Raw genomic sequence first — 12,760 nt, forward strand, 5'->3', positions numbered from 1 at the left:
GGGGAACACCCAGGCAGGCAGGGACAGGCAGGGACAGGCAGCAGGGGCTTACCTGGCTGGCAGTGCAGTTGGACACGCAGGTTTTGCCATCACTGCCCAGGTAGAAGTTGGTGGGACAGGCACACTTGTGCCCCCCACCCGGTGAGAGCAGGCAGAGGTTGCTGCAGCCGCCGTTGTTGGTCTTGCAGGGATGGTCGGGAACTGGGGAGAGCAGGGTGACAAGTCAGACCAAGCTGGGGACACTCTGGGTGGCATGGGAGCAGCAAGACTCTTGTCACCCTGCTCCTGCTCCCCCTGCCTGACCTGGTGTCCCCCCATATCCCTTTCCTGGGGTGGTTCCCCAGCACCCCCAAGCCGTGCTCTGTGGGAAATGAATTTGTACTTCTATTTCTCCAAAGTATCCAGTCTTGTTTACAAGGCCACTCTTTGAAACTTGTTTCTAGTTCCATTTCTCTCTCAGCAATGTCTGTCCTATTCCATGGCATTCCCAAGCCAGCATTTCTTATCTCAAGGCTTGCACACAGAAGCACACACTGTGACCCTTCTGCCAGGCTTGGGGAATTTCCTACAAATCCATTTCCCACGTCGCTCACCGTCGGGCTGCCGGTAGGGGTGGTAGATGTGGATGTCCATGGGCCGGTGCAAGGTGCTGATCAGCAGTGTCTTGTTGGCTCCTGTTGTCTTGTGGGCCCGGTTGATGGATTTGGTCTCCCAGTCGGTCCAGTAGATGAAATCCTCGAAGAGGGTGAGCGCGAAGATGTGTGGGATGTCCTGGCTCAGCACTGCGAGGGGAGCAGGCGCTCAGCCAGGGGCTGAGCCACCTTCCCCTCCCACGAAGAAGCAGCGTGGACACAGAGGAGTGGCCAGAGCTGGGGACTGTCCCCATTCCAACACCTTACCCACAGCCTGGAGCCCCCCAGGGTGCCCTGGCACTCTCACCCGTGTGCCGGTTGGAGCCGTCCAGGCTGGCGAACTCGATGTAGTCCTCGCGGGCATCGGCCCAGTAGATCCGGCTGTTGATGTAGTCCAGGGTGAGGCCGTTGGGCCAGGTGATCTTGGTGTCCACGATGACGCTGCGGTTGGTGCCGTCCATGCCGATCTTCCCGATCAGAGAGTGGTCCCCCCAGTCCGTCCAGTAGAGGTAGCTGGGGATGAAACAAGAGCAGGGAGATGTTGAGTTGGAAACCACAGAAATGTCTCTCTGTGAGGGTGGGGAGGCCCTGGCACAGAGAAGCTGTGGCTGCCCCACTCCTGGAAGTGTCCAGGGTTGGATGGGGCTTGGAGCAAGCTGGGATAGTGGAAGGTGACTGCCCACAGCAGTGAGGTGGAACAAGACGGGCTTTAAGGTCTCTTCCATCCCAAACCACCCCACGACTCTGCGATAAATGGATCTGCACAGGCACAGGGCAGGGAAAACCATCCAAGAGAGAAGGCTTCATCCCATCTCCCAACCTCCGGGACTACAGCAAGGTGACCACAGGGCCCTTCCCAGAGCAGAGCAGAGCAGCAGGCCCACGTCCCCCAGGCTCTCACCCGTTCTGCACGTCCACCACGAGCGCGCGGGGCTCGCGCAGGCCCGAGTTGACCAGCACGGTGCGGTAGGCGCCGTTGAGCTTCGACACCTCGATGGTGTCCCGACCCTTGTCACACCAGTAGAGGTTTCCTCCCACCCAGTCCACAGCCAGCCCGTCAGGGTTGCTGAGCCCCGTGCGGTGAAGGACCTGCCAGGGGGAGTCAGAGGTGACAGGGATGAGCAGAGAGAAACAAAGCTGATGTCTCAGGGGTCACAGCATCCCACTCCCCAGCCCAGATCTTCTTCCTCACTCCCTTTTTAGGTTTAGATAGGATTTTGGGAAGAAATTCCTCCCTGCGAGGGTGGGGAGGCCCTGGCATGGGTGGCTGTGGTTTCCCTGGATCCCTGGAAGTGCCCACAGCCAGGATGGACAGGGCTTGGAGCAACCTGGGGTAGTGGAAGGTGTCCCTGCCCACGGCAGGGGAGTGAAACTGGATGAACTTTAAGTTCCCTTCTGACCCAAACCATTCCACAACTCCATGCCTCTTCCCCCCACCTTCCTTGTCCCACATTTCAGGGCAGCATGTGGAGCCCACCCCTGCTTGGAGTGGGGCTGCAAAACATCCCACAGCAACTGGGGCTGCCTCCCAAAGCCCAGTGATGACCCCACAGGGGGGCAGGAGGTGGCTGAGGCCTGGCTGCCCAGCCCAGGGGTGCCCCAGGGGCTGCCCCACGTCCTCACCTGGACGTTGCTGCCGTTGATGTGCATGCGGCGGATCATGCTGCCCTGCGTGGTGACATCTGTCCAGTAGATCATCTGCTCCCGGTAGTCGAAATCCAGAGCCACAGCGTTGTTCAGCCCCTGGAGAGCAGGGAGGGAGAAGGGTTGCAGCAGCCTCAGTGGCTGGCATGAGCTCTGGGGGGGTTTGCAGACCCCACAGCCTCCCTGCCTGCTCCTCGCTCACAGCGACCTCCTGACATTTAGATGGATCTACCATTCCCCTGGGAAGCCAAGAGCCCAAACTCCTCAGCTGGCAGCTCCTTCAGGGCCTCCTCCATCCCTAAATCCCAGCCACATGGGGCTGCTGTGCCTCCTGCTCCCAGCTCACCCCGCACCTGCTTGAGCAGAGTGTAGTTGGAGCCGTCCAGGTTGAGCTTCCTCAGATAGTAGCGGTTGGCGAAGATGAGGAAAGGCTCTTCATCTGCATGGAAAAAGAGGGAAAAGTGGCAGGGGAGCACTGCTGGGATGTGGGCAGAACCCTGCAGACCCACCACCACCCCCTCATGAGCTTGGGGCAGCCACTTCACCCTCCAACTCCAGCGCCAGGAGCATCCCACGGTCACCGGGAACACCCTGAGCTCTGCGCCCACACCTGGCTCTCACCTGTGACAGCCTTGCAGCTGGTGGGGTTGTCAGGTCTGAGCTTGTAGCCCTCCGTGCAGAGGCACTTGTAGCTGCCCAGGGTGTTGATGCACTTCTGGCTGCAGGGGTAGGTGGTGGAGCACTCGTCGATGTCGATGCACGTCTTCCCGTCGTCCTTCAGCCGGAAGCCGGGACGGCATCTGCACTGCAGGAGCAACCCCGAGCTGTCAGACACCTCCAAGGCCCGCTCGCTGGGAGGTGGCAGGTGCTGGGAGGTGACAAGTGTCACCATGGGACACGCAGACTCAGCAAGGACAGCTGAGATGCACAAACAGCGCCTGAAGCGCTCGTGTCACGTCCCTGGCCCAGCTGGCACAGGACAGACACAACCCTCACGTCTGCGGAGGAGGAAGGAGAGGGAACAGCAGGAGCTGTGCCAGGGGAGGTTTAGGCTGGATATCAGGAAAAGGTTCCTCCCCCAGAGGGTGGTCAGGCACTTCTGGCTGGCACAGCCCCAAGGCTGCCAGAGCTCCAGGAGCATTTGGACAAAACTCTCAGGCACAGGGTGAGATTGCTGAGGTCTCCCGTGCAGGGGCAGGAGTTGGACTTTGTGGGTCCCTTCCAACTCAGGGCATTCTGTAATTCCATGATCTCTGCAGCCAGCACCCTCACCACGTAGCCCCCTACCTTGTACCCAATCTTGAGGTCCTCACACTCCTGGGAGCAGCCACTCAGCTTCTTGTTGAGGCACTCGTTGATGAAGCAGTTGAGCTCGTCAGAGCCGTCGGCGCAGTCGTTGTTGTTGTCGCAGAGCAGCGCCTCGGAGATGCAATTCCCGTTCTTGCAGAGGAAGAAGGAGTCGTTGCACTTGTTTTCTGCAGAGAGGAGGTGGCAGCGGTCAGCGGGGGGGGCCTGGGGGTCTGCTATCCCCCCCAGGACCCCGCCGTGACCCCAGCAGGTACCTGGGCTGCTGCAGCGCGGGTTCTTGGGCGCCTCGTCCGAGTGGTCGTGGCAGTCGAACTCCCCGTCACATTCCCACTGCCGGTTGCTGAGGCAGCGGCCGTTCTGACAGCGGAACTCGTGGGGGCCACAGGTGGGGTATTCTGAGGGAGGGTGAGGGGCTCAGCCAGCATCCCACCCTCCTGAGCCTTCCAGAGGCACCGTGGGGCCACTCCGAGAGAGGGAGAGGCACCACGGAGCCAAACCTTCCCGAGCTGCTGGGAGTGACAGGGACACCACAGAGCCCTGGCCTGGGACAGGGCTGCCCTGCACACACACAGAACTCTCTGTGGGTTTGGATCTCTCGGTGGGTTTGGATCTCTGTGGGTTTGGATCTCTCTGTGGGTTTGGGTCTTTCTGTGGGTTTGGATCTCTGTGTGGGTTTGGGTCTCTCAGTGGGTTTGGATCTCTGTGTGGATTTGGATTTCCGTGTGCATTTGGATTTCTCTGTGGGTTTGGATCTCTGTGTGGATTTGGATCTCTGTATGGATTTGGATTTCTTGGTGGGTTTGGATCTCTCTGTGGGTTTGGATCTCTGTGTGGATTTGGATTTCTTGGTGGGTTTGGATTTCTGTGTGGATTTAGATTTTTTGGTGGGTTTGAATCTCTGTCTCAAGGCTGGGGCGCTGTTCTCCACTAACAACCCCCTTCTGCTGCCTCTCCAGGTCCCCTCTCACCACACTCACACCAAACCCCTCCGGGGTGATGAAGGCCCTCCCAGGGCACTGTCCCAAAGCCCATGAGCACCCAGCTGGGTCAGTCCCCACCCAGGCTCCCACAGACACCCACCACATTCCGGGGACTCATCGGAGCCGTCGCCGCAGTCGTCGTCGTGGTCGCAGACGAAGTGCTTGGGGATGCACTGCCGGTTCCCACACATGAACTCCCGCTCGTCACAGGTGTTGTTGTACACTGCAGAGGGTCACCAGCACTGTCAGCCCCCCGCCAGCCCCCCAGCCCCCCCCAGCCCCAGCCCAGGGCACTCACAGCAGCCGGCAGCGAGGGTCTCGTCGGCCCCGTCCGCGCAGTCCTTGTCCCCGTCACACAGCCAGCGCTCCGGCACGCACACGTAGGTGCCCGGGCACTGGAAGGATCCCGAGCTGCAGGTGGTCAGCCCTGGGGAAGGGAGGAGCAGGATGGAGTCCGGTCACCCCACTGTTAAAGCCCCCAAGATGCAGAGCTCGGGAGAGCAGCGAGATCACGGGTGGGAGAAGGGATGGGTGCAGGAACGTGGAGATGGAGCAGGCAGGGATGGAGATGGGGAGAAGGGCTGGAGCAGACTCACGGCAGCGACTGTCCTCGTCAGAGCCATCCCCGCAGTCGTCAGCCCCATCACACACCCAGAGCTTGGAGATGCAGCGGTGGTTGTTGCACTCGAACTGCACAGGGTAGCAGAACTTGTCTGGGAGAGGAGAAGAGGAGGAGATGGGGGTCAGAGAGAGGGGATAAGGGGAGGAGACACCAGCAGAGCATGGCCAGGCTGGGCCAGCCGGGCTCCAGGAGCCTAGGGGGTGTTGGGGGTACTGCTTGTGGTCCCACAGAGCTGGTGTGGGACTCGCTGCTGCCAGATCTGAGGAACATTCCCAGCTCCTGAGCACTGTCTGGGGCTTGTTCCAGGAGGTTAGAACTAAAAATGCAGCTGAAGGGAGCCATAACTGGTCCTGTTCAAAAGGGCCACAGACATCTGTGCACATGCTGAGCAAACCAGCACACGAGGACGTTTACACTGGTCACAGCTAAAAGCCAGGAGTGTGGAGTAAATCCACAGAGGGGGAAGAATCTGGGGTCTGTCCATGGCAAACGGATGTCAGGGAGAGAAGAGGGTCCTGCCCACCCTCCAGCACCACCCCGTGCCCCAGCCCAAACCCTGAGTGTCCCCACCCTGCCGCTCACTGCACTGGGTCTCATCTTCGCCGTTCTCGCAGTCATCCTCCTTGTCACAGGTCCAGGTCATGGGGATGCACCTCCCACTCGGGCAGGCAAAGTAGTTGGATGGACATTTGGGCTTCCTCCCACCTACTTTGTGATGGAAACATCAGTGAGAACAACAGCACAGCCTCTTCCCAGCCCAGAACTGAAGGATTCCTCCCCAAAATCCCGCTGAGGTCCCACATCCCATCTCTCTGCAGCACCACCTGTGCAGGACCCACACGGGCAGAGGACAACGAAGCCTCCACAGCCCAAGCAGACCCCAAAGGGGCATCCCTGCCCCCAGAGCCCCCTCTGCCCTGCTGCTCTCACCGGGGCAGTTGCGCTCGTCCGAGTAATCGCCGCAGTCGTTGGCGCCGTCGCACACCCAGCTGGGTGCGTAGCACAGGGACGTGTGCTCACACTTCTGGAACGTGGTGCCCTTCACCCCCAGCTTGAAGTAGCTGCTGCAGTCGGTGGCAGCTGAGAGGAATCACAGCAGGAGCTCCATGACACAGCAGGAACCATGACAGAAGCCCCCTGATCTGGTTCCACCCCGTGGCACTGACCCCTGCCCTGCTGCCGCAGCCCACCACACCCCACACACCCCCAGATGTGCCCCACACATGCCCAGAGCTGCAGGGATCCACCAGGTGGTGGGGTGCTGAGCATGGCACTGAGGGGCTGAAGGGGTGGGCTGGGGCTGCCTCATCCCAGGACAGCAGCAGGACCCTCCTCCCTCCCCAACCCAGCCCAAACCCCAAAGCTCCAGGTCCCTGCTGCCAGCACCGAGAGCAGGAGCATCCCCAGAGCTGAGGAGGGGCCAGGGGCAGCAGCTGGGCACTCACTGCAGTTCATTTCATCAGATGCATCCTCGCAGTCGATGAACTGGTTGCAGCGGCTGGAATTCCCGATGCAGGTCCCGTCCCGGCAGCGGAACTCGGTGGCAGCACAGCTGGTTTCTGCTGGGGGGAAAAAGCCCCCACAGTCAATGAGGAAGGGTGGGGGGGCTGCACCCCCACCCCCCCACTGCCCACACAGCTCTGGGATGCTCAGAGTGCTCCCAGATCTGATCCTTTCCTGGCTCACACTCTTTCTGGGAGCCATGGGAGCGCATCCCCCCACTGCCCACACAGCTCTGGGATGCTCAGAGTGCTCCCAAATCTGATCCCTTCCTGGATCACACTTCCTGGCAGCCTGAGCCCCTCTCCTTGGCACAACAGGGCTGGACAGGATTCTGAGGAGTTCCTGACCGCCCCTGTCCGTTTAGAAACAAGCAGACTCATCCTGCAGCCCCCTAAGGGAATGCCTGGGAGCCATGGGAGCACACCCCCAACATTGCTGATGAAGCTCTGGGATGCTCAGAGTGCTCCCAAACCTGATCCCTTTCCTGCCTCACACTTCCTGGCAGCCTGAGCCCCTCTCCTTGGCACAACAGGGCTGGACAGGACTCTGAGGAGCTCCTGACTGCCCCTGTCAGTTTGGAACCGAGCAAACCCATCCTGCAGCCCCCTAAGGGAATTCCTGGAAGCCATGGGAGCGCATCCCCCACTGCCCACACAGCTCTGGGATGATCAGAGTGCTCCCAAACCTGATCCCCTTCCTGGCTCACACTCTGCCTGGCAGCCTGAGCCCCTCTCCTTGGCACAACAGGGCTGGACAGGATTCTGAGGAGCTCCTGACCACTCCTGTCAGTTTAGAAACAAGCAGACCCATCCTGCAGCCCCCTAAGGGAATGCCTGAGAGCCATGGGAGCGCATCCCCCCACTGCCCACCCAGCTCTGGGATGCTCAGAGTGCTCCCAAATCTGATCCCTTCCTGCCTCACACTTCCTGGCAGCCTGAGCCCCTCTCCTTGGCACAACCAGAGCTGGACAGGACTCTGAGGAGCTCCTGACTGCCCCTGTCAGTTTGGAACCGAGCAAACCCATCCTGCAGCCCCCTAAGGGAATGCCTGGAAGCCATGAGGATCAGTGACACCACGCCCTGTGCCCCTCCTGGCTGTCAAACCACTCTGGGAAGCTCCGGGTGCTGCATGCCCATGCCCAGGAGTTTTTCCTCTCAGCTGTCACTGTGAGCTTTACAAAGCAGCACAAGCTTGACCTTGACTCTCCGCTAAGCCCTGGCTCTGCTCTGCTCCTGTCAAGCTGATGGTAACTCCCTCCTGAAGCCGCTGTCCCTGTCCCAGGCAGCTGACAGAGCCCTGGCAGGGGCTGGCGGGGTGCCAGGCAGACACTCACTGTTACAGGGCACCTCGTCCGAGTTGTCCCCGCAGTTGTCCACGCCGTCACACCAGAAGCGACTGGCCACGCAGCGCCCGTTCATGCAGTGCAGGTAGCCCTTCTTGCACTTGCGGCTGCCTGCCAGGGAGGAAGAGGAGGAAGAGAAGGTGAGGAGAAGGAGGCCAAGCACCCCTGAGGGTCTCAGATCCTTCGGGGTCTTTCAGCAGGGGGAGAAACCACAGAGCAGGATCAGGGAACCCACTCCCTCGTGCAGAGGGGTGAGGGCTGGTGTTTGAGGGTGCTGCACACCCCACTGGATCAGCTCCAGGGTTCCTGCTCTCCAGCATGTCCCCAACACTGGGAAAGGTCTGGAAACCTTAAAGGGTGCAGCTCTAGGAGGGCAGGAGAGATTGTGAGCACCTGGGGGATGGAAGGACACCCTGGAGTCCTGGTGCCCTTTCCTGAGCAATGTCCAAGGCCAGGTTGGACGTGGCTGGGCTAAGGGAAGGTGTCCCTGCCCATGGGACATGAGATGAGCTTTAAGGTCCCTCCCAACCCAAACCATTCCATGATTCCATGACCTTGAACACAGGAAAAAAGATTGATTTACTGGAGTGCTGTGAATCCTGCCTTCCATCCTCTTAAGTTTTTGCCTCCATCCTCTTTAAGATTTAATGGCAAATTGGAAGAAGTTCTAAGACTAATTAACGAGGGACAGACCTTGCAAGGCTGTGTGGAGGTACCTGCCTCGTGTATTTGGCTGCCTTGGAGGGAAAGCCCCAGATTTTGTTCCCTTCCAACCCAAACCGTTCCGTGACTCTCTGAGTGGAGCTGGCAGCTCGAGCAGGGTGTCTGGGGGTGCTGGGGTGCGTGTGTGGGTGAGCAAGGCAGCAAGAGGAGGAACCTTACTGCAGTAGGACTGCTTCTCGTCCGACTTGTCCTTGCAGTGCACGACGCCGTCGCAGGTGCGGCTGAAGTCGATGCATTCGCCGTTCCCGCACTCGAACTCCTCGTGCATGTTGCAGGTGGAATTCACAGCTGGACAGAGCACGGGAATGTCAGCTCTGCCAGGCGGAGATCAGCCTCACCCCTTCCTCTCCTCAGCCCGTCACACCCCTCTCACCTTTGCAGGTGAAATCCTCCTGCAGGACGCGCTCCCCGCGGCAGGAGCAGTTGACGTGGCCCTTGGGGGTGAGCAGGCACAGGTCCTGGCAGCCACCGTTGTTCACCCGGCATGGGGACAGCTCACCTAGGACAGAGGGACAGTGGTCACACCAGGGATGGACCCAGCAGCCCCTCTTCCTCCTCCCTGCTGGGACAAAAAGTAGGGATCCCTCCCCAGGGATCTCTTCCCATGGGGCTGTGGAGGGTGTAGGGGGATGGAGGCACCTGGTCTCCCCAGATTTTACAAGGAGATGCCCTGGAAAGAGCAGGGACAGGGAAAATCCTCTCTGCCTTCAGCCTGTACTGGGTTTGGGGATGGACAACTGTGGTGTGAGAGTCACGAGGGGGCAACAACAAGATAGGAAGGACAATGGGATGATTCCCAAAGGGCGAGGAAGGACAAGGGGGATGGATTCCCAAAGGGCCAGAGTGGACAAGAGAGATGGCTTCCCAAAAAGCCATGAAAGGACAGTGGGATGGGTTCCCAAAGGACCATGAAGGATGGTGGGACAGGTTCTTAAAAGGCCAGGAAGGACAGTGGGATGGATTCCTGAAGAGCCAGGAAGGACAGTGGGATGGATTCCCAAAAGCCATGAAGGACAGTGGGATGGGTTCCCAAAAGCCATGAAGGACAGTGGGATGGATTCCCAAAAGCCATGAAGGACAGTGGGATGGGTTCCCAAAGGACCATGAAGGATGGTAGGATGGGTTCCCAAAAGCCAGGAAGGACAGTGGGATGGGTTCCCAAAAGCCATGAAGGACAGTGGGATGGATTCCCAAAAGCCATGAAGGACAGTGGGATGGATTCCCAAAAGCCATGAAGGACAGTGGGATGGACTCCCAAAAGCCATGAAGGACAGTGGGATGGGTTCCCAAAGAACCATGAAGGACAGTGGGATGGGTTCCCAAAGGACCATGAAGGACATTGGGATGTGTTCCCCTTCCCCAGGCCTGCTGCCAGGCTGAGGGGCAGAGGGCAGGGACACTGCAGGGACACCAGAGAGTCCTCACAGCTGTCGGTGTCGTTGGCCACGGCGATGATGCCCATGGGCTGCTGGGGGATGTCCACACGCAGCAGCTTCATGTCGGTGCCCACGTATTTGTTGGCGCGCTGCACGGCCCGGCGCACCCAGTCTGTCCAGAAGATGTAATCCCCATACACGGCCAGGCCAAAGGGGTGCACGGGCTCCGACTTCAGGATCACCTGCCAGGCACAGAATCGTGGCACGAGTTGGGTTGGAAAAGATCTTAAAACTCATCACGTTCCCACATCCCTGCCATGGACAGGTACACCTTCCAGGGTTGCTCCAAGATCAATCCAACCTGTCCTTGGACACTTCTCAGGATACTTGAGGGTGGAAAAGATCTCCAAGGTCAAGTCCAACCTGTGACCAACCCCCTCCAGAGCATTCTGCAGTTACCTGCAAGGATGGTGACTCCACCATGAACCTGAGCATCCCATTCCAACATTTAACAACCCTTTCCATAAAGGAATTCCTTCTCATGTCCAACCTGAACCTCCTCTGATGCAGCCTGTAGCCATGTCCTCACTTCTCAGGGACACTGGGAGCAGGAGGAACCCATGGTGGGATGCATCCCCACAGCCCCCCAAACACAGAGTTGGGGGTGCCTGACCTCCCCAGCCCCAGGAACAGCTCTGCTTCCCTCTGACCACACTCCAGCCCCAGTGTGGACACCCTCCTCTCCATCTCAGACTCACGTGGCGATGGGAGCCGTCGTATTCGCAGCGCTCGATCTTGTCCAGGGTGGCATCAGAGAAATAAATCTTCTCAGCCTTGTGGTCGATGGCCAAGCCGTTGGGCGTCCGTATGTCCTGGTCGATGATGATGAGGACGTTGGCACCGGAGAGGGTGGCCCGCATGATGCTGGGGTGCTGCTCATTCCAGTTGGTCCAGAACATCAGGCTGGGAGGGGAGGGACACACAACGCCTTTGGAGCCCCAGCTCAGCCACATCCAGGCTGGCTCAGCCCGTCCCTCCATGGCTGGGGGGCTTCCAGGGACTGGGGGATGCATGGGACAACATTCCCATATAAAACAAGTGGGAAAAGGGTGAATGAGGCTGCTGCAGCCAGCTGGGAAATGTGGCACCCCATGGATGGGGATGGGATATGGGGTCTGGAGCTGCTTGTGGGGAAGGGGGCTACAACATCTTTCCTCCCTGGGGGTCCAGTCCTCTCTGTGCTGGGATTCAGAGTTTCCTCCCTGCTACGTCCACTGGGACCACGTGGCCCCAGCTCAGCCACATCCAGGCTGGCTCAGCCCGTCCCTCCATGGCTGGGGGGATTCCAGGGACTGGGGGATGCACGGGACAACATTCCCATATAAAACAATTGGGAAAAGGGTGAATGAGGCTGCTGCAGCCAGCTGGGAAATGTGGCATCCCATAGATGGAGATGGGATATGGGGTCTGGAGCTGCTTGTGGGGAGGGGGCTACAGGGTCTTTCTTCACTGAGAGTTCACAGCTGGATCCAGAGCTTTCTCCTTGCTACGTCCACTGGGACCACGTGGCCCCAGCTCAGCCACATCCAGGCTGGCTCAGCCCATCCCTCCATGGCTGGGGGGCTTCCAGGGACTGGGGGATGCATGGGACAACATTCCCATATAAAACAAGAGGGAAGGGGTGAATGAGGCTGCTGCAGCCAGCTGGGAAATGTGGCACACCATGGATGGAATGGGATATGAGGTCTGGAGCTGCTTGTGGGGAGGGGGCTACAGGGTCTTTCCTCCCTGGGGATCCAGAGCTGGATCCACGGCTTTCTCCCTTCTACATCCACTGGGACCACGTGGATCCCTGGGGGGCTGGCTGGACCCTCAAGGGCCACTCACTTCTGGCACTCGTCCAGCACGAAGGCTCGGGGGTGGTCGTCCCCTGACATGGTGATCACAGTCTCCCTCTCGAAGGCCCCGAGGCGGCTCTGGTCCACGGTGTGCCGGGTGATGGTGGAGGTGGTGTAGCTGGTCCAGTACAGCGTGTCCCAGCCGCGGTGGTACGCCAGCCCCTCCACCGAGCCCACGTCTGTGGGGACAGCAAAGGTCACACCCAGCCCTGGCCCTGGCTCACCCTGCATGGCCCTGATAGTGGGATGTTGAAGGTTTTGCTTTTAATTACAGCCCAAAAATCTTTGGTTGCTGGGTGGGGACTCAGTAGGGCTGGGGGCTGTGCTCAGGGGGAGGCAGAGACCCCTGAGACTCCAGAGTCTTGTGGGTTGAGCTCTGTTGGAATAAACTCCCTTGCAGGAAGGCTGAGGGATGCACACCTACAATGCACCAAGGACTTGAATTTCATTCTCAAACTCCACACCAGCCAGACCTTGCTCTGGATCCACAGCAGCAGCGCTGGGAAGGGGAGGGTTTCCCTCTGCCAGGGGCACAAAGTGACAAGGCAAAGCCTGGTGGGGACCAGGGAGTCCTTCCCAGCTGGGAACTTGAACCCTGCACCCATCCTCTCCCCCTCATTAACACTCGGCAAAGGGTTTAATGAGGCGGCTGTGAGAGCTGGGCCGTGCTCTCCCCTCTCAGGGATAAAGCACCATGAGCACCACTGTGAATTCCCTCATTAGCAGCACGTC

General features: G+C 59.5%; 1 protein-coding gene across 8 annotated transcripts in view; it reads right to left on the reverse strand.

Annotated features, from left to right (window-relative positions):
* Window positions 1-12,760, reverse strand: part of LRP1 (LDL receptor related protein 1) — a 98,548-nt gene that overhangs the window by 17,273 nt on the left and 68,515 nt on the right. For 2 of the 8 annotated variants that reach the window (XR_010351370.1, XM_064401198.1), the window contains exons 42-62: window positions 12,018-12,207; window positions 10,889-11,093; window positions 10,180-10,372; window positions 9,128-9,253; window positions 8,914-9,042; window positions 8,023-8,142; window positions 6,632-6,748; window positions 6,117-6,266; window positions 5,757-5,894; window positions 5,161-5,277; window positions 4,863-4,991; window positions 4,665-4,787; window positions 3,839-3,979; window positions 3,564-3,751; window positions 2,898-3,081; window positions 2,630-2,715; window positions 2,256-2,375; window positions 1,534-1,721; window positions 940-1,145; window positions 594-782; window positions 53-201 (exon numbers count right to left, since the gene is read on the reverse strand). Coding sequence is in view for 7 of the 8 variants with exons in the window: in XM_064401198.1 (XP_064257268.1) it covers window positions 53-201; window positions 594-782; window positions 940-1,145; window positions 1,534-1,721; window positions 2,256-2,375; window positions 2,630-2,715; window positions 2,898-3,081; window positions 3,564-3,751; window positions 3,839-3,979; window positions 4,665-4,787; window positions 4,863-4,991; window positions 5,161-5,277; window positions 5,757-5,894; window positions 6,117-6,266; window positions 6,632-6,748; window positions 8,023-8,142; window positions 8,914-9,042; window positions 9,128-9,253; window positions 10,180-10,372; window positions 10,889-11,093; window positions 12,018-12,207 (3,188 nt within the window). In the remaining variant the exon portion in view is untranslated. The remainder of the gene's footprint in view (window positions 1-52; window positions 202-593; window positions 783-939; window positions 1,146-1,533; window positions 1,722-2,255; window positions 2,376-2,629; window positions 2,716-2,897; window positions 3,082-3,563; window positions 3,752-3,838; window positions 3,980-4,664; window positions 4,788-4,862; window positions 4,992-5,160; window positions 5,278-5,756; window positions 5,895-6,116; window positions 6,267-6,631; window positions 6,749-8,022; window positions 8,143-8,913; window positions 9,043-9,127; window positions 9,254-10,179; window positions 10,373-10,888; window positions 11,094-12,017; window positions 12,208-12,760) is intronic. The other 6 variants (XM_064401205.1, XM_064401201.1, XM_064401199.1 and 3 more) reach the window with 6 other exon arrangements.

This window comes from Passer domesticus, chromosome 31 (assembly GCF_036417665.1).
Source record: "Passer domesticus isolate bPasDom1 chromosome 31, bPasDom1.hap1, whole genome shotgun sequence".
NCBI classification, from domain to species: Eukaryota; Metazoa; Chordata; class Aves; order Passeriformes; family Passeridae; genus Passer; species Passer domesticus.